At 55.4% G+C, this 16,913-nt stretch overlaps 5 protein-coding genes across 5 annotated transcripts; 2 read left to right on the top strand and 3 right to left on the bottom strand.

Moving 5' to 3' along the window:
• Positions 1 to 3,201: 3,201 nt before the first annotated feature.
• On the bottom strand, positions 3,202 to 6,662 carry VDAG_02442 (SLA2 protein; the record flags this gene model as incomplete). Its single annotated transcript, XM_009653095.1, has 4 exons — positions 3,202 to 3,288; positions 3,468 to 6,356; positions 6,487 to 6,574; positions 6,631 to 6,662. 4 exons carry the CDS (start codon positions 6,660 to 6,662, stop codon positions 3,202 to 3,204), a joined length of 3,096 nt encoding a protein of 1,031 aa, XP_009651390.1.
• A 960-nt stretch (positions 6,663 to 7,622) lies between these two features.
• VDAG_02441 (60S ribosomal protein L21-B) lies at positions 7,623 to 8,651 on the bottom strand. The gene is made up of 4 exons (XM_009653094.1): positions 8,570 to 8,651; positions 8,441 to 8,508; positions 8,324 to 8,371; positions 7,623 to 8,230 (listed from the first exon to the last, which is right to left on the bottom strand). Exons 1-4 carry the CDS (start codon positions 8,603 to 8,605, stop codon positions 7,900 to 7,902), a joined length of 483 nt encoding a protein of 160 aa, XP_009651389.1. The 5' UTR covers positions 8,606 to 8,651; the 3' UTR covers positions 7,623 to 7,899.
• Positions 8,652 to 8,947: 296 nt separating this feature from the next.
• On the top strand, positions 8,948 to 9,947 carry VDAG_02440 (40S ribosomal protein S9; the record flags this gene model as incomplete). The annotated part of the gene is made up of 4 exons (XM_009653093.1): positions 8,948 to 8,955; positions 9,016 to 9,072; positions 9,152 to 9,250; positions 9,331 to 9,947. 4 exons carry the CDS (start codon positions 8,948 to 8,950, stop codon positions 9,740 to 9,742), a joined length of 576 nt encoding a protein of 191 aa, XP_009651388.1. The 3' UTR covers positions 9,743 to 9,947.
• Positions 9,948 to 9,985: 38 nt separating this feature from the next.
• Positions 9,986 to 11,392, bottom strand: VDAG_02439 (pre-mRNA-splicing factor SLU7; the record flags this gene model as incomplete). Its single annotated transcript, XM_009653092.1, has 1 exon — positions 9,986 to 11,392. The coding sequence occupies one exon, from the start codon at positions 11,390 to 11,392 to the stop codon at positions 9,986 to 9,988; it is 1,407 nt and encodes a 468-aa protein (XP_009651387.1).
• A 568-nt stretch (positions 11,393 to 11,960) lies between these two features.
• Positions 11,961 to 16,854, top strand: VDAG_02438 (DNA polymerase zeta catalytic subunit; the record flags this gene model as incomplete). Its single annotated transcript, XM_009653091.1, has 6 exons — positions 11,961 to 12,000; positions 12,047 to 12,489; positions 12,529 to 12,625; positions 12,692 to 13,078; positions 13,229 to 13,329; positions 13,423 to 16,854. 6 exons carry the CDS (start codon positions 11,961 to 11,963, stop codon positions 16,852 to 16,854), a joined length of 4,500 nt encoding a protein of 1,499 aa, XP_009651386.1.
• Positions 16,855 to 16,913: the final 59 nt, after the last annotated feature.

The raw sequence follows: 16,913 nt of genomic DNA, 5'->3' as shown, positions 1-16,913 counted from the left end.
CCAAGAGTTGGACCCAATGGCTCTTTTTCTATCACGTCCCATTTCTTTTTGTCCTCTAAAGATTGGCGGCAGGAATTGGCATTCGGGTACTGCGGCGCCCGAAACCACTGACTTTCTTCAGCGGGGCCTATTACTCAAGATGCTGTCCGGTTCAATTGCTCCTCTATTTCCACCGTCATGCCGAAACTGAACCCCAATTCGTGAGCCACGACAAATGATCTCCCCCCCTGATCCTTTGGCGCGTCTCGGTCAGGACAAACTCCACCGAATCGCACGTCAGCCACCTCTTGCAAGCAGCAGGCCATGGAGGCTTATGCAACACAAGAAGCGTCCGGATGCGAGGATCCCCCAGCGATCCGTCGTTCAGAACCTTGCCGTGTTCCATGGTTGTTGGATGCGCAAGTTTCTTCCGGTTCGAAGTACCAATTCCGAGAATCCCCTCTTGGAGCCACTGGCGCACAGTAGCAAACATCCATGACCAATACTCTGCTTTGAGGAGGCTTCCGTATCTGGACATCGAATCAATCTTCATGACGAGTTCATGAAGCTGCGTTACTCGTGTTTACTGGGGGAAGAGCCGCATGGGGAGATTGTTTGCTCCTCGTTGGGATGGCTTGCTGCACCTTTCTCTTGCGCAGACTTCTGATGCGGCTATCACCCCCCGAGTAATCCATGCAAGATTCTAGCTCAACAAAAGTTGCTTTTCACCGCCCCTGGAAGTTCACAGTGTTGGCCTCGGGGAAGCGGAAACAAGTCCTATACCTATGCTTGATCGACTTTGGGGAATACGCTCTGCTTGCAGGCAGCGTCTGACCGTCACGGACACAGAAGCTCCAAGACTCACACGCTGGAGTGATCGAGTGAGTGCTAAGACAAGGCGCACGCAACCCTCTGCATACCGATTTGGACTGTGGCTTGTTGAGAAGCACTCACCTGTACGTACGTAGCAACTCGAGACACTACTTCATCGCTGTCAAGTCCTACTCCCCGAACTGCGCCGCATGCTAAGAAGCACAGCGCATGGCATGATTCTTGTGATTGGCCTAGCAGTCATCACGATCCGCAGCTTGTGTAACAACGAATCTTCGGAATTCAATTTTGTCGCGGTTCACACATAGCTCTGTCGGAGTAGCCGTTCGACTGCCATCGAATCCGGTTGTTACTCGGCTCTCAGATTCCCCATTCTTCTTTGTCCGCTTTGGGTGTTGGATTGCAATCATGACGAGTGCCGGCATGTCGGTACTGTGGAGGAGTGATTGGCACAAGGGGCTGTTTAGAAGAGCCTCGACCGCCGCGGTTATAATGCCAAGCTATCTTCTTCGCCGGATCGCCCGCCGTCTGCCAAGCCAAAGGCACATCTGCCTCCTCGCCTGTCGAATCTGAGGTGAGCTGCTGCAACCGAGAGTCTAGAGTGTTTGCTAGGGGGCATAAATCATGAGGAGCTTGGCAGCAGCTGAACAAAGTGCTAGCGTTGTTAGCTCCAAGGAATTGGAGCAAGACAATCCAGGGCGATGAGGAACGGGCAAAGAGAAAACAGTCGATCAGCACGCCCCACCTCCAATGTCCAGATGCCACTTGCGTGCTAGCGTCAAGTCGATTACTTATCGAAGAGGTAGTGGTGAGCCATTCATTCCGTGCCTACTCATGGTGCTGAGTATCGCTCGCCCTTTCACAGTTAGGGTAAAGCCAAATGGTCCTGCGAATGTTGCTATCTCTCAAGGCACGGATCTGTGTTGCAACGAAGCGGTAGCATCCTAGCTGCAGACCCTGATCCTACAGCCAACATGAGACAAAAACATGACGATTCATCCTACGTTCTGCAGAAGCAGCGAAGCAGGCCGGAATATGCGTTGCGGAAAATTGGCAAGATCCTATGATGGCTGCGTCACACAGCACGTTCAGTCTGGCAGGTGCTCTTGTGCGCCCTGGTATGATCCTCGTTGGGCGAACGGGTTACGGGCTCAAGCCGGCCAGCTTCGGGACCGGGCACCAGAGTCAAAGCCCGGCCCCCTTGCTATCCTCTGACAACCAGCCCAATGTTTTTAGCGGTTGGTCTTAGCATCCAATCATACTCAATGTCCGGCACATGGAAGCCGGACGCCGTTGCATGATCTTGGACGCAAAGGTCGCAGCTGCGTGACAAGGACTTCTGGTCCAACGAGTTGGCGAGGTCTTGTCGTCAACGCGCATGCCACCGCAAAGCGCCTCAGGTTTGCACCGTCGGAATCCGTGTTTTCTTTTTCCCCCTTCTCTGGTCCTCTTCTCTTCAACATGTGATATCCTAGTGCAGGTCACGGGGCAATCATCTACACATTGGGCCTGTGGATGCACCGTCACATCTCCGTCTCTCTTTGTTGCGCGTCAAAATGACCATGTAAACTTTACTCATCGCAAGACGACTGTCTACGACGATCATAGTCTCTCGCAAGAAAGGCAACCGAGCTGCACCGCCTGCTGCAAGCACACCAGGGCCCGGGAATGGCCCCATTGGCACGTCGTAAACCATGGGGTGTCCGACAGCTGGCCGACAGCCTCATGGCAAGCTGCCAAGCTGCACCATGTACATCCTTGGGAGACTAACAATCTGACGGCGACACTTCAACAGCGGGAACTCCTTGGCTCATACGTCGCTTCGCAACGCTGAGATCTGACGCTTGTGCGACCGACGCATGTCACATCAGCGCCGTCAAGGACTGATCGAGGCTACGAGCCGGGAGTTCCGCCCAAGCGGCCGTGATGGAACATTCTTTCCATGCTTCGCTCGGCTAACAAGCAGAGGCTAGAAGAAAGCATGCGGCTGGACGGTTGCAGCTAGAGGACGCCGGCTCCAGCTGAACGACGAAACGAGCAAGCGGCCAAGTGCCACGGAAGGGGTGAGAAGACGTCGGTGGAGGGTGGACCTGGAAATACACAAGACTATGCCTTGTCCCAGACCGCAAGCGAACCAGCAAAAGCTTGGCTTCTATTTCGAATAAGACACTAACTCTGACGATCCTTGCAAGAGGCAAGAGGCGGGAGACAGGCAGCGGAAGTCCCGTGCCCTCTCCCGGCTTCGACGCCTTGCCACTTGTCATCCCCTGCCCCCTCCCCGCCTCCTTCTGCGGAGGAAACGCTCCATCGCGAGACATGACTAGCTTGCCAAGATGGTCGCGCCGTCTCTTGGGGGGAACAGAGCCCTTAGCTGCGGGCGCTGATGCAGCTCTAGTCCTCCTGGTAAGAGATCTTGCGCATCTCTCCCAACCTGTGTCGTGCTGCTGCGAGAGCATTTTCGAGTTGCTTGATCTCGACCTGTACAGTGCACGAAAAACGTCAGCATCTTTTTTGCTTGTTTCGCTTTCTCCCCTTGGCAATTGCCCTCTTTTCCGTCTATTCGCGTGGGGGCAGACGACTGTGCCGCACCGGGTGCTCCGATGGTGGCGAGCGTCATCTGTTTCTGTGTCCGCGGGGGTCTGTATTGGTTTACGTACCTGCTGTTCCATCTCGCGCACCTTGAACTCGTGGGCGCCGAGCTTGGAGTAGTCAACCTGCTCCTCGTCCTGCTGGCGGTCCTTGATCATGCTCTGCACCTGGCGCACGAGCGCTCTGCAGGCCGCACCGACGGCCTTGCTCGCCGACTCGAGGTTCTCCTGGCTCTTGCTCATGAAGCCGGCCTTGACACGGCTGGCGGCGACGAGCTGGGCTGTCGAGGCAGCCACGTCGTTGGACGCGACGATGAGGTGCTCCGGGCTGTTACGGTTCGAGAGCACGCCGTCCGCCGTCTCGATGAGCGTGTTGGTCGACGACGCGACGGCTTTGGCCGCCGAGATGAGACCCTCGGTCCACCTGTTGTTCTTCTTGTAAAAGGCCTGTCGCGAGGACGAGCCCCGACCCGCCTGCACAATCTCTTGCTGTGTCACCGTTGCCGCCTTGATGAGCTGCGCAATGGCGTTGGTCACAGCCATGGCCGCATCGAGGATCGAGTCGTGCACCTTGAGTTCGTATGTCGAGTACCCGTCTCGCGGCTTGTTCTTGAGCTTGGCTAACCTCTGCACGGCCGCCGCGATGGCGTCGGCTGCCTTGCTCAGTTCCTGATCCATGATGTCGCCGAGGTCGCCCTTGCCCGCCAGTTTGCCTGCGCCGGGCGCAAACGTCTCGACAAACTTGTTGAGCCTTTGGAGGTTCATCTGCACATCATTGTTGCTGTTGATGACAACGTCCGTCTTCTGAATCGGGTCCATGCCCTCGAGACGGAAGCTCTGGAGACCGCGGAAGAACTTGACGGCGGCTTGCGCCGACTGTCGGGTGCCATTGAGGAGCGTGTCGCTGCTCTTCTCGTCCGTCGCGAGGCGCGTGAGGCCCTTGGAGTTGCTGCACACATCGGCAATGGCACCAGCGAAGATGTTGATTGCTTTGATAAGCTCGGCGTGCGTACTGTTTGGCCCATCGGCAATAAAGTTGTTAAAGGCAGTCGCGAACTCCATGGCGTTCGAGGACGCCTTCTCGATCTGCGACAGCACGTAGGAAGGCGAGGCGTTCTGGTTGCCTGCCTGCATTGTAGAATCCAGCTCATAGAGCGCATCATCCACGCGCTGAACACCAGACTGCAGCACCGAGTCGATGATGTCGTTAATCTTGTCAAGATTGGCCATGATGAGCGCATCAATCTGGCCGTCCAGGGCGTGGTCCGTCTCGCCCTGATTCTGTCGCAGCTCATTGAGCTCGATGAGGGTTTGGTCCATGCCCGCCTTGTAAACCTCGAGCTCCTCCTCCTTGTCGCGGAGAAGCTGCTCAATGTCAGTGTTGCCGTTGGCGACCTTGGAGTGCGCGTCTTCCAGAGCGCGAGACTTGATGCGTAGCGCCTCCTCGAGATCGGCCATCTCGCGGTTGTACTTGGACAGCATCGTGGACAGCTCGTTGCCCTTGCTCCTCTCCAGGTTATCCGCTTTGTCAAGGGCCATGCGGAGTTCGCGCTTCAGCTTCTCAACCTCGTCCTTGCTGCTGCCCGACGCGCGGTCCTTGTCGTGAAGGGCACGGTCTCGTTCCCTGATCATGTCGGCAAGCTCTAGGTTCTTCGTCTTGATCTCGCGCTCGAGCTTCTCGCGTCTCTCGATCGCCTCGGAAGCCGAGGCTGCCTTGAGCTGCACCGTCTTGAACTTGTTGAGGAGGTCGAGGTGCTCGGTGCGAAGCTGGGAGTACAGCTTGGCGAGCGCCTCGTACTTTGTCCGCCAGGTGTTGACCTGCTCCTGCAGGGCTGCGATCTGGTCATCGCGACTCGACATTTGCTGCCCGTAGTTGCCCTGGATCTGGGCCAGCTCGTTCTCCAGAGCCTTCACCCGCTGATCGTATTGCTGCAGCATCAGCTGGTCCTGCTCGTACTGCGACCGTGCCCGGAAGTTCTCCTGCTCGAGCTCGGCCAGCCTTCCCTGGGTCTGGTACTGCATCTGCTGCTGCATCAGCGCCTCTTGCTCGCGCTTCTGCTGCTCCATGAGCTGTCGCTGCTGTTCCTCAAAGTCCCTCTGGGCCTGCAGCGCAGCTTGCTGCTGAGCCATTTGCTGTGCGTTCTGCCTCTCCTCGAGCACTCGCTGTTGCTCCTCGTACTCTCGGTTCTGGCGGTCGAGTTCGCTCTGCCAGAACTCGTTCATGTCGTCTGGCTCTTGCGACTTGGGCTCGGGTACGGGCGTGGGGTTCCGTTCAATCTCCTGCTTGGGTCGTGCTGGCAGGGCAGGAGCCTCGTCATCCTCGGCGCGTAGGTTCGGGGCGTCTTGCGGGAGTTTCGGAATCGTGATCAAGCTTGTGAGGTAGCGAAGGTTGGAGCATTCGTAGTAGAACTTGGTGAGACGGTAGTGCTGCGCCTCGTATCTGCTGCGCAGGGGTTCGAGGGCTTCGTCATCGCCAGTCGTAGAGTGCATGGCGCGCAGCATGCTGGTGATGAACTTGTAGATTCCGTAGCTCTCCTGCACCAAGGGCACTAGGGCAGAGATGCGGCATTCGTTGTTTCCTGCATGCCGGAAGTGGGAGAAGATGAGCTTCTGGAACTGTTCAATCTTGTCCTGCAGGGTCATGAGGTCGGTGATGGTCTCGTAGCCCTCGTTCGGATCGTTGATCGCCCTCAAGCTGAGATATTCCTCGTACTCGAACGTTCCGTTGAACTCGGGATGCTGCTGATGGAAAGACAGCTTCGCCAAAAGGTAGTAGACGTACTCCCTGATGAGCGGGGCGTAGCCCCTGACACCTTCTCCGGCCAAGCCGCGGCCCAACCCATCGACCCAGCTCTTTTGCGACATGGCCTCCCGAAGTGTTGAGGGGTGGCCCTCTTGCAGGACCTTGTGGACGGTAATCAGCGCCTTGAAGGTTTGTACCTCGTCGGCGAGGAGGGGCTGGCTGTTAGGGACATCTGGTCAGCACTGCGCAATGCCTTGTCTCGTGCTAGGAGAGGGGGGGAAGCGAGACGTACACCTTCATGCCCGACCAAAACGCCTGGGAAGACCGATGGTCCCATGTGTATACAATGCAGGCACGGACATGCTTGCGCTTTGGAGCTGTCTCGTCGGCACTGGTAGCTTTCTTGATACTAACAGCAAGCTCCTGGTCGGTCCTGGTTCAGAGCATCAGCGGTCGTGAGACGGGAAGCGGATCGAGCGGGTTGCATACTTGGTGTGCGAAGTCTGCAGCGATGAAGACATCTTGGGCAATGGCTTCGAGTGGCGCTAGCCAAAAATCCTTATTGTCGAGAGGGGAAATGGCTGGAGACGGTATCGCAGCGCCTCGGTTACAAGACTATATGAGGCTCCGATTGCTGAGGGGCAGCCGTCGCCTTCCTCAGTTGATAGTTTCGTGACGGCAGCGTCGAAGAGGAAGCAAGCCGAATGATTCAGTGTTGCAAATTGGAAAGCAAAGCGCTGGGTAGCAGTCGTCAGCAGTGACGAATGTCAATGTGGGAGCTCCAGGAGATTCGTGGTGGACGTGGTGGCTGGGTGACGATGATGCGCAAGCTGCACGCTGCGCCAAGCCGTTCATGCGCCCAACGCCAGGCTACCGCCAATTGGAAGGTACCTAAGGTGGGTGGTGCTGGCTTCCCCCCCATATTTATGGCTTACCTAACGCCCAGCCAGGGAATGAGATGCAATTTGACAATTTTCTAACGTGGGAGGCCATTGTGCATCAAATCGTGTCAAGAAGATGTAAACTTCACAAAAATACAGGCGATGCCGCGACTGTCGCAGGGGCACAGAAGACTGTCGTCCTTGAACAAGTTGCCGGCTTTGGTTTTGGCGAAGAGAGCAAGAGCCTAATTGAACCCCCATGATGCTTCATCTGAGTGGATGGATGGTGGGGCAATGCGACGATATCGTGCCTAACAAAGAATGCTCCGGCGGTATCACTCAGCAAAAGGAAATAGTCACGGCTCTGGCAAGCGGCGGATATACTAGCGTCTAGGCTGGAGCGGCCGGACTATGGTTATCTTGCAGTGTATGGCACTTCATTGCCGGCAACATCATCAAATCTCTCACAAGGGACATACCATTGAGCTTGTCATGTGAGTACACGATCCCAACCGCCGCCGCCATCTCATTGGAAACAATGTCACAACATGCAGGCGGCTGCGGCGAATGGGTGCCAGCCAGAGCAAAGCGACACAGTGGACTGCAGGTCTGAATACCGAGATGCCATGGTTTTCATTCCCTATGGACCTTGCCGAAACAACGATGCCTTTCCATGCTGAAATTTGTCCGATTCACGTGTAACACCCCATGCACAAGAAAAGCAAGTGATATCTTCCATTCATGCCGAAGACCACTGTCCATGCCGCTGCCCGTGACTCGGATGAGGGGCGGACCCTTTTCTATGGCCGTCAAGCCCCTCGGCGACATAGCGAATACGCCTTCCCAACCATTTTCAGCACCTCCCACCAACAACACCTTAAATCGTGGTCTCGTAGGCGAGGGGAGTGACGGTCTCGGGCACGTTCTCCTTGAGGGAGATGGTGTGGGCGTCGCGGGGAGCGGCAGGAAGACGCTTGAGGAGGACGGTCTTGCCCTCAGCCTGGGCCTCCTTGCGGAGACGGGCGTTCTCCTTGACGCGGCGCAGGAAATCGTCTCGGGACCGGGAGGGGCTGATGTGCTCGACGCGGATGTTGATGCGCTTCTCGATGTAGCGGTGCTTGACCTTCTTGTAGATGATGATGCCGACGGCCGACTTGCTGACGTTGTAGACAACGCCGGTCTTGCCGTGGTAGACCTTGTGGGGCATACTGTTCCTACTGTTAGCAGCCTTCTCGAACATCCGACACCGCGACAGCTTCTGCATCGCCAGGTGCGTAGGTGGTTTGTGGAAGTCGTCTTACCCCTTCTGGACAGCACCGTTGGCCTTGATATCAACGATGTCACCGACGCTGCAAAATCCGTGTTAGAAACCTCCATTTTCTCGTGTGCCGGGTCGATTTGTCGGAGTTCAATCGTACCGGTATTGCCTGAGGTAGGTGGACAGCTTGATCATGCCCTTCTGGCGGAAGTTCCTGGAGAACGCATACTGCGCGCTTCCGTCAGCGTTTCGTTCAATCGAGAGTTGGTATTCTGAGATTGTCACATACACGCGTACCCGCGCGAAGACCCGCAGCGTGACCCATCTTGTCGGTATATTGTCGTCGGAGGGGTGGTCGTCGGTTTGGTGTTGAGGATCTTGGATCTTGAGAAGCGACGACTTGTTCAAGGCGAAAAAAATGTCGGGTGTGTGCGCCGTGCTTCGCGGGTGGACAGGCCGGTGCTGATTGGGTGTCCCGCTTGCCATAGCGGGGTGACTGCTCTTACCCTATGCTTAGGGCAATTCTTCCTCACGTGATACGAAGAATGGCCCGAGCTTCCAATGCTGGGCTCCACGCCGCACAACCAGTCTTTTTTCCAGTTCGTGAACTTTGTAGTCTGGTCGCAAATCCTCGTCAACCACGTTTGCGAAGCACCAAGTCGGCAAGATGGCTCCGTAAGTCGACGACGATACCTTGGGCTCAGAAACAACGCCTTGCTAACTTACTTTCAACAGTCTTTCCTACTCCAAGACCTCGCGTGTCCCGCGTCGCCCCTTCGAGGCCGCCCGTCTGTCAGTATCTCCCGGCCACTGAACATGAGCTTGCTTCTGTTCATGTCGTGTGAGCGCCAAACTGACTTCGATATCCCAGTGACTCCGAGCTCAAGCTCGTTGGCGAGTACGGTCTCCGCAACAAGCGTGAGGTCTGGCGTGTCCAGCTCACCCTCTCCAAGATTCGTCGTGCTGCTCGGTATGTCCTTCTTCGACTCGGGGGGAAATTTGAGGACAAAGTCTTGTCGGGGAAAGTCCAATGTCTAACACCCCTCGCAGTCAGCTCCTTACTCTTGACGAGAAGGACCCTAAGCGTCTCTTCGAGGGCAATGCGCTCATTCGCCGTCTCGTCCGTGTCGGTGTCCTCGACGAGTCCCGCATGAAGCTCGATTACGTTCTTGCCCTTAAGGTTGAGGATTTCCTTGAGCGCCGCCTCCAGACTTGCGTCTACAAGCTCGGCCTCGCCAAGTCCATCCACCACGCCCGTGTGCTCATTCGCCAGCGCCACATCCGCGTCGGCAAGCAGATCGTGAACGTCCCCTCGTTCATTGTCCGTCTCGACTCGCAGAAGCACATCGACTTTGCTCTTACCTCGGCCTTCGGTGGCGGTCGCCCTGGTCGCATTCGTCGCAAGAAGGCCAAGTCGGCTGAGAAGAACGACGATGGCGAGGAGGATGAGGACGAGGAGTAAATCTGTCGTCAATTCAATCTTCTACAGGCTTTGGGTGGTTCTTAAAAACGCGTCGGGCGGTGGAATTTCCCACCATGGACATTGGGCGGTTCATACTTCAGGCGTTAGCCAACGGATCAATGGCATGACCTTCATGAAGAAAAACTTTGTCCACGATATCACCCATAAAGTTGTCCCATCATATGCACTAGTCGCGAAAAGCTGTAAAGATGTGAAGGGTATCATGATTGTATGACTGTCGTTTCATTGTACAAGTTCGTCTTTGCCCAAGAACTTTGCCATGGGATCGTTTGCGGCTGTGCGCTTTTTTCTGTATTCCTCCATTTCAGCCTCGGAAACCCCTCCCATCATCTCCTCTGCCGTTCTCTTCTTTGCCGCACCCTCGCTCTGGGGTTTCGTCTCGAGTGGGCTTTCGGCCGGTTTCGTGGATGACACAGCTTCAAGCAAGGCCTGGCCGGTCCTCTGCCGCTCAGAGGCATCCAGAGCTGCCTTGCCCTCTTCTCCTGTGCAGTAGCTGTTCTTGACAAACGAGTGACAACATGCGTATCCCCATTGGAAGTCTGACCACCAACTACCCCAAACAGACGTGTGATTATGCATCAAGACGTCTTCCGGGTATTTTGACTTGGCAACGGCCTTCGGTGCACCCTTGATAAGACCGCTTTCGTCGTATTCGACATATCGCTCTGATTCGGTGACCATGTTCTTGACTTCATCCGGCATCTTGTACTGCGAGTCATCGCCGTACATTTCGAGGAGCTTCTTTTCCTTCTCGATACGTTTCTTCTCAGCCTCTTCGAGCTGCTTCTTCCGGTAGAACTGACCGGCGGTAGGGTTTGCCTGAAGGTGCTGGCTCGTGTCGCCTGTCTTCTCTTGCGCCTCCCACGCGTAGTTCTGGGCTTTTTCGAATTCGCCTGCATCGCCTGATGCGCGCATGAAGCCCTCTTCGGCAAACATGTCGGCCGCCTTATCGTTCGTGGCGCCGCCATCGATGAGCGCTCTCGTCTTCGGGTCGTACTTGGCGGAATCCAAATCGAGATTCAGGAGGTATTTGGCGGTGTCTTCACGTAACCTGAGCTGCCGTGTCGCGGTGCTCTGGTGCTTGCTCATGTCGTTTTCCTCAGCATACTTGTCGCCGTCGTTCGCGCCCTCGTCCTCTTCATCATCTCTGGCCGGCAACGCCTTCTTGCGCAGCTCTTCCATCTGGTTGAAGTCTTCCACAACACTGCGGTATTCCTTGGAGTCATATCCGTTCCACCGGTCGCGCTTCGCATCCCAGCCTAGCTTGACATCTTGAATCACTTCGTCCGCCTGGATGTCGCGCCCCGTCCACTTCGCGCCCTTGGCCCTGGGCCGACTAAGGCAGTCTTTGGCCTTATGCGTCATGGCGCCACAGTTTTCGCAGGCACCCTTTCGGTATTTGGTGGCGGCCGGGCCAGCCTTCCTGCCGCGATCATACCACTGTGACTGTTCATTCTTTTTCTGCAGACGCTGATGCTCGAGGTAGTCGTTTTGTTCGTCGCCTTCTTCGCCGGCATAGAAGGGCCTTTTACTGATGAAGGAGGGAATGTAGATGTTCTCTTCTTTCGAGGCGGCGCCGGCGCCAGATCCCGTCTTGGAGTCCGGGCGTCGTGGTGGCGGGGGTGGCATTGCGGCGGCAGTAAACGACACACTGACGATACTAGGCTGTTCTCGTTGTCACCTGGGCCTTTGCGCTTCAGCACTTCGAAGTGTTTGCAGCAAGCGCGTCTCCCATTGATGGCAACAAGGATCAAAAAACGGCTGGAGGTTCGAGTCAACGATTAGATAACACCAAGCATCCTGAATGGGGAAGATTCCTTACCTAATACTGAAACCACGTGATCGCGCGACTAAGTCTTGTCACGTTGGAGCAGGCAGGCAGTCATCTCACTCTGGAGTCGCGTCACGTCCCTCCTACAATTAGGTCTCACCCTGGCTTCCCCCACAATGGTGTCGCTCAATAGAGCAATCCAACGTCCTCCATGATCTGAACATCCTCGTCATGAACCTCTTTCGGGTCAGGTTGAACTGCTTGGACCATTATCAAGGCACGTCGACGCGGTTTGATCCCCAACTGCGGAACGATGTTCACCCCTCTCAAGCCGCGAAGGGGCCAAAAGTCCCTATTGTAAGGGCTTTTGGGTCCACCGAGACCGGCCAGAAAGTATGCGCGCATATTCATGGAGCGTTTCCCTACATGTATGTCGAGTACAGCGGCGGCCTGGAACAAGACGAAGGTGAGGACAGCCTAGCACACTGATTCGGTGTCGCTAATCAAAATAGTTGGCGCATACATCTATCGATTACATCTTTCCATTGATCACGCGCTGGCAGTCAGTTATCGCCGTGATCAGTATTCGGGGAATGCCAAGTTTGTAGCACGAATCACTCTCGTCAAAGGGATCCCGTTTTATGGGTTCCATGTCGGTTACAAGTTCTTCCTCAAGATCTATATGTTCAACCCCATTGTCATGACACGCCTGGCAGATCTTTTCCAACAGGGCGTCATCATGAAGCGGAAATTTCAACCCTATGAGGCCCATCTCCAGTACTTGTTGCAATTCATGACCGACTTCAATCTCTACGGGTGTGGGTTTCTCGATGCTTCAACTGTTCACTTCAGAGCGCCCGTACCGCGTTATACCGAGGAGGGGAACTCGCTACACTTGTGGCATGACCAATCAATCCCGCCAGGGAGCATCCTGGACGACTTCTACCTCCCGAGGGTGAGTCGTTGCGCAATTGAAGTCGACATTTGCGTTCAGGATATCACCAATCGCAAAGTCATCAAGGAACGTCTGCTACATCACGACTTTATTGAACGTGTCAAACCACTCCGCTCGGATCTAAAACTGGTCAACAGTATGGCCGGGCTTTGGAAAGACGAAACAAGGAGACGCAAGCTCCGAATGACAAATGCTCAGCCAGGCAGTAGCCCCTTTCCAGCTGAAGTCCTCGTATCCATGTCGGCAAATGTTCGACAGACAGGACTTCCAGGCTGGATACACGAGGAGGAGTACCGAGAGGACCTAGAAAGACTGATCGATGCAGAAAGAGACCAAGACGATCAAAGCCAGCCCGGCTTTGATACCTTTGTCGAAAAGCATCCTTTGGCAAACTTGGTCAAGACTGCTTTGCAGTCAGTCGAAGATTTATTTCCAGCGAATCTGATGCCTGCGCTTGGTTTGGCGACAGAGATCATCGCCCCCGATGAGGATCCAGCCAGCAGCATTGATGTTGACGAGCAAAAGATTATCGACAAGGACTTGCTCGATGCGAACGACTTCCCGAACGACTCTGACGAGGACTGGCTTCGTAATATCAACTTTTCAACTGATGCCGCGAAGGGGGGTTCGACAACACTTGTTAACGAGGTTGCGCCAAGTCTCAATACTCACAGGAAACCCAGGGAAGGGCCAAGTGCCAGGCAACGAGGTTTTTTGCGGGAGACGACACCCGTAACAGGGCCGTTCAAGGGCGTCTGCATCAGTCGGCTGACAACTGGCATCCCGCACGTCGTCCCTATCCCAACAGAGCTGCTTGCGATTGCGGAAGCCGACAACATGGTCAGCAAACGGCATAGAGCACGGAACTCTAGCAGCCAGTTCAACAGGTCTGTAAAACGACGAGCCTCTGCTGTGTTGGGAAACGAATCGAAGCGTCCGAACCCCGGTCATACCCTATCCCAGCACAACACAGCTGCAAGAAAACAAGAGGACAAGCTTAAGGTTCTGCCGAATGTTGCTTCCGTCCCCGAAACAAAGCTGCCGAGCAAGTGGTTGTCACCCACATTCATGAGTTCGAGTGGACCCAATGGTCGACAGATATTACCGCCGGGGCGAGCCAGCCATGCACTGGGTTTCCCGGTTGTCAAGAGCCAAGACGACCCAAATACAAAGTTGCGTCTCAGTCAGATCGACAAAGACAACTTCTCATCTTCAGACTCGCCAGAAAAACACGTGTCGTTCAATACAGCTGTTATGTTAACAGGAGGGAACGGATCAACAATCCCGTTGGCTGGAATGACCGAAGTTGGGAAAATTGCACAGGAGGCTTCGAGCTCGTCAAACACATCGTCCTGTGCTTTAAATGCACTGCAGGCCGTTGCTGACGGAAAGGTCATTCTTCTCATTGGGTCTTTGCCGCCCTCGAAGGTGGATGTTACCACAAGTCTCGGCGATGACCACACACCGGACGTTATTTATCAAGATGCGTACTACAGCAATGAGTCGGATGTCCCTCTGAAACCTCGAGAGTATGCTGGCAAAGAATTTCGTCTGGAGAGCAACACTCTACCTTACCTTCCGGATTTTGATCCTACACGTGTCTTGCAAGATGGCGGCCGGTATGAGGAAACGGACAACCCAGCGTTTGATGAAGCTCTCGGCGATGAGCAACGCGCAATGTGCTCGTTTAGAGGCTGGGAAATCGCCCAGCCTCCTCCCAGTTACAGAGAGGTGAAGAAATGGTGGGAGACCAAGCAGACAAAACGGAAGTCAAAGTCAGATGCCGCGCTCAAGTCATTACAGAGCCCCAAAGTGAACCATCATTATTCTCAGATTGATGGGCCTACACCACGAAACACTCACGGATTCAGGTATAACCAGAAGAAGAAGTCCAGTGGCATCAAGCACGAGATCCAGTATATGAGTACGATGAGCTTGGAGGTGCATGTCAACACGAGGGGTCATCTTGTGCCTGATCCGGAGCACGATGAGGTCCAGTGCATTTTCTGGTCAATAAAAGCTGATGGTTCGATAAGCGTCAGTCAGGAAGCCGCCGGGGCCATGATCCAAGGCATAGTCTTGCTTTCCTCTGATGGGAGCTTGGCGGAGAGGGTACGACGGCAAACATCTGTCGAGGTGGTCGAGGAGATGGAAGAATTAGACCTCTTTGTGCGGATGGTGGAGATTGTGCGAACTCATGATCCCGACATCCTGACAGGATACGAAGTTCACGGAAGCTCTTGGGGCTACCTCATCGAACGAGCCCGCGTCAAGTACGACTACGATCTCTGTGACGAATTCTCTCGCATGAAAAGCAACTCACACGGGAGAATTGGCAAAGAAAACGATCGCTGGGGCTTCAATACTACGTCGACCATTCGCGTTACTGGCAGACACATGATCAATGTTTGGAGAGCCATGCGCGGGGAGCTGAACCTGCTGCAGTACAGCATGGAGAACGTCGTATGGCATCTATTGCACCGGCGTATACCTCACTATTCGTGGAGCACTCTCACGAAGTGGTACAAGAGCGGCATACATCGCGACATGAGCAAGCTGCTGCGTTACTATCTGAGCCGTACACGGTTGGACATCGACATCATTGAGGCGAATGAGCTGATTCCGCGTACCAGCGAACAAGCTCGGCTGCTCGGCGTGGACTTTTTCTCAGTCTTCTCTCGCGGCTCTCAGTACAAGGTTGAGTCCATCATGTTTCGTATTGCGAAGCCCGAGAACTTCATCCTTGTCTCTCCGAGCAGGCAGCAAGTGGGCGGTCAGAACGCGCTGGAGTGCTTGCCGCTAGTTATGGAGCCGCAAAGCGCCTTCTACAGCAGCCCAGTGCTCGTCCTGGACTTTCAGAGTCTGTATCCAAGTGTTATGATTGCATATAACCTGTGCTACTCCACGTTTCTTGGTCGTATCACCAGCTGGAGGGGTATGAACAAGATGGGATTCACTGAGTACAAAAGACATCAACGACTCCTCGAGTTGCTGAAAGACCACATCAACATTACGCCCAATGGCATGATGTACGCGAAGCCTGAGATCCGCAAGTCTTTGCTAGCTAAGATGCTTGGCGAGATCCTCGAAACTCGAGTGATGGTCAAGAGCGGGATGAAGCAGGATAAGGACGACAGGTCGTTGCAGCAGCTCCTCAACAACAGACAGCTGGCCCTCAAACTGTTGGCAAACGTCACATACGGCTACACCTCGGCCTCCTTTTCCGGACGCATGCCCTGCTCAGAGATTGCGGACAGCATCGTACAGACTGGACGAGAGACCCTTGAAAGAGCGATAGCCTTCATCCACTCACAAGAGCGGTGGAACGCTGAGGTGGTGTATGGCGACACAGACAGCTTGTTCATCCACCTTAGGGGCAGCACAAAAGATCAGGCTTTCGACATTGGCAACGAGATTGCCAAGGAGATTACCGACATGAACCCGAGGCCCATCAAACTCAAGTTCGAGAAGGTTTACCACCCGTGCGTCCTTCTCGCCAAGAAGCGTTACGTCGGCTACAAATACGAGAGCAAGAGCCAGGTCAAGCCCGACTTCGACGCCAAAGGCATCGAAACGGTGAGACGGGACGGCACCCCGGCCGAGCAGAAGATTGAAGAGAAGGCCCTGAAGCTCCTTTTCGAGACAGCCGACCTGAGCCAGGTCAAGGCATACTTTCAGGCGCAATGCGAAAAGATCATGCGCGGCACCGTCTCCATTCAGGACTTTTGCTTCGCCAAGGAAGTCAAGCTCGGCTCCTACAGCGACAAGGGCCCGCCGCCGCCGGGCGCCATGATCAGCACGAAGCGCATGCTCGAAGACGCCCGCGCAGAGCCGCAGTACGGCGAGCGTGTGCCCTACGTCGTGGTCACGGGGGCGCCGGGCGCACGGCTGATCGACCGCTGCGTCGCCCCCGAAACGCTCCTGCGCGACTCGCAGTCACAGCTGGACGCCGAGTACTACATATCGAAGAATCTTATCCCGCCGCTCGAGCGCATCTTCAACCTCGTGGGCGCCAACGTTCGCCAGTGGTACGACGACATGCCCAAGGTGCAGCGCGTGCGCCGCCTCGAGCAGCGAACGGGCGCAGCAACGCGCCTGGGTCAGGGCCTAGGGCAAGGCCAGGGCCAAGGGATCAGCCGGAAAACTCTCGAGAGCTACATGAAGTCGGCCTCGTGCATCGTCTGCGACGTCAAGATGGAGGTCGAGGGCACGCTCGGCGATCGGGCCGCGTCTACGGCGTCCCGCCGAAGCATCCTCTACGAGACTCGTCTCTGGCCTAGGAGAGGAGGGAAGTCCTCCCGTGGGACGTGGGCCCTAGCGCGCAGCCGTCTCCGCAGTAATCCGAGAACTCGCAGCGGGGGGTAGGGCCTGAATATTTATAAAATTATGTTAAGGGAGTGGGGGTGGGAGGGGGGGGGCCCTTT

This window comes from Verticillium dahliae, genomic scaffold (genome assembly GCF_000150675.1).
Source record: "Verticillium dahliae VdLs.17 supercont1.4 genomic scaffold, whole genome shotgun sequence".
In the NCBI taxonomy this organism is placed as follows: Eukaryota; Fungi; Ascomycota; class Sordariomycetes; order Glomerellales; family Plectosphaerellaceae; genus Verticillium; species Verticillium dahliae.
This window is presented reverse-complemented; position numbering and strand designations above follow the sequence as displayed.

Bases quoted from the DNA above. Each gene is read 5' to 3' on its own strand.
- VDAG_02441 (XM_009653094.1), bottom strand. From the start codon at position 8,605: ATGGGTCACGCTGCGGGTCTTCGCGCGGGTACGCGT. The intron at 8,372-8,440 runs GTACGATTGAAC...CGGATTTTGCAG, and splicing joins ACCTACCTCAGGCAATACCG to CGTCGGTGACATCGTTGATA. The intron at 8,231-8,323 runs GTAAGACGACTT...CAGTAGGAACAG, and splicing joins AACGGTGCTGTCCAGAAGGG to TATGCCCCACAAGGTCTACC.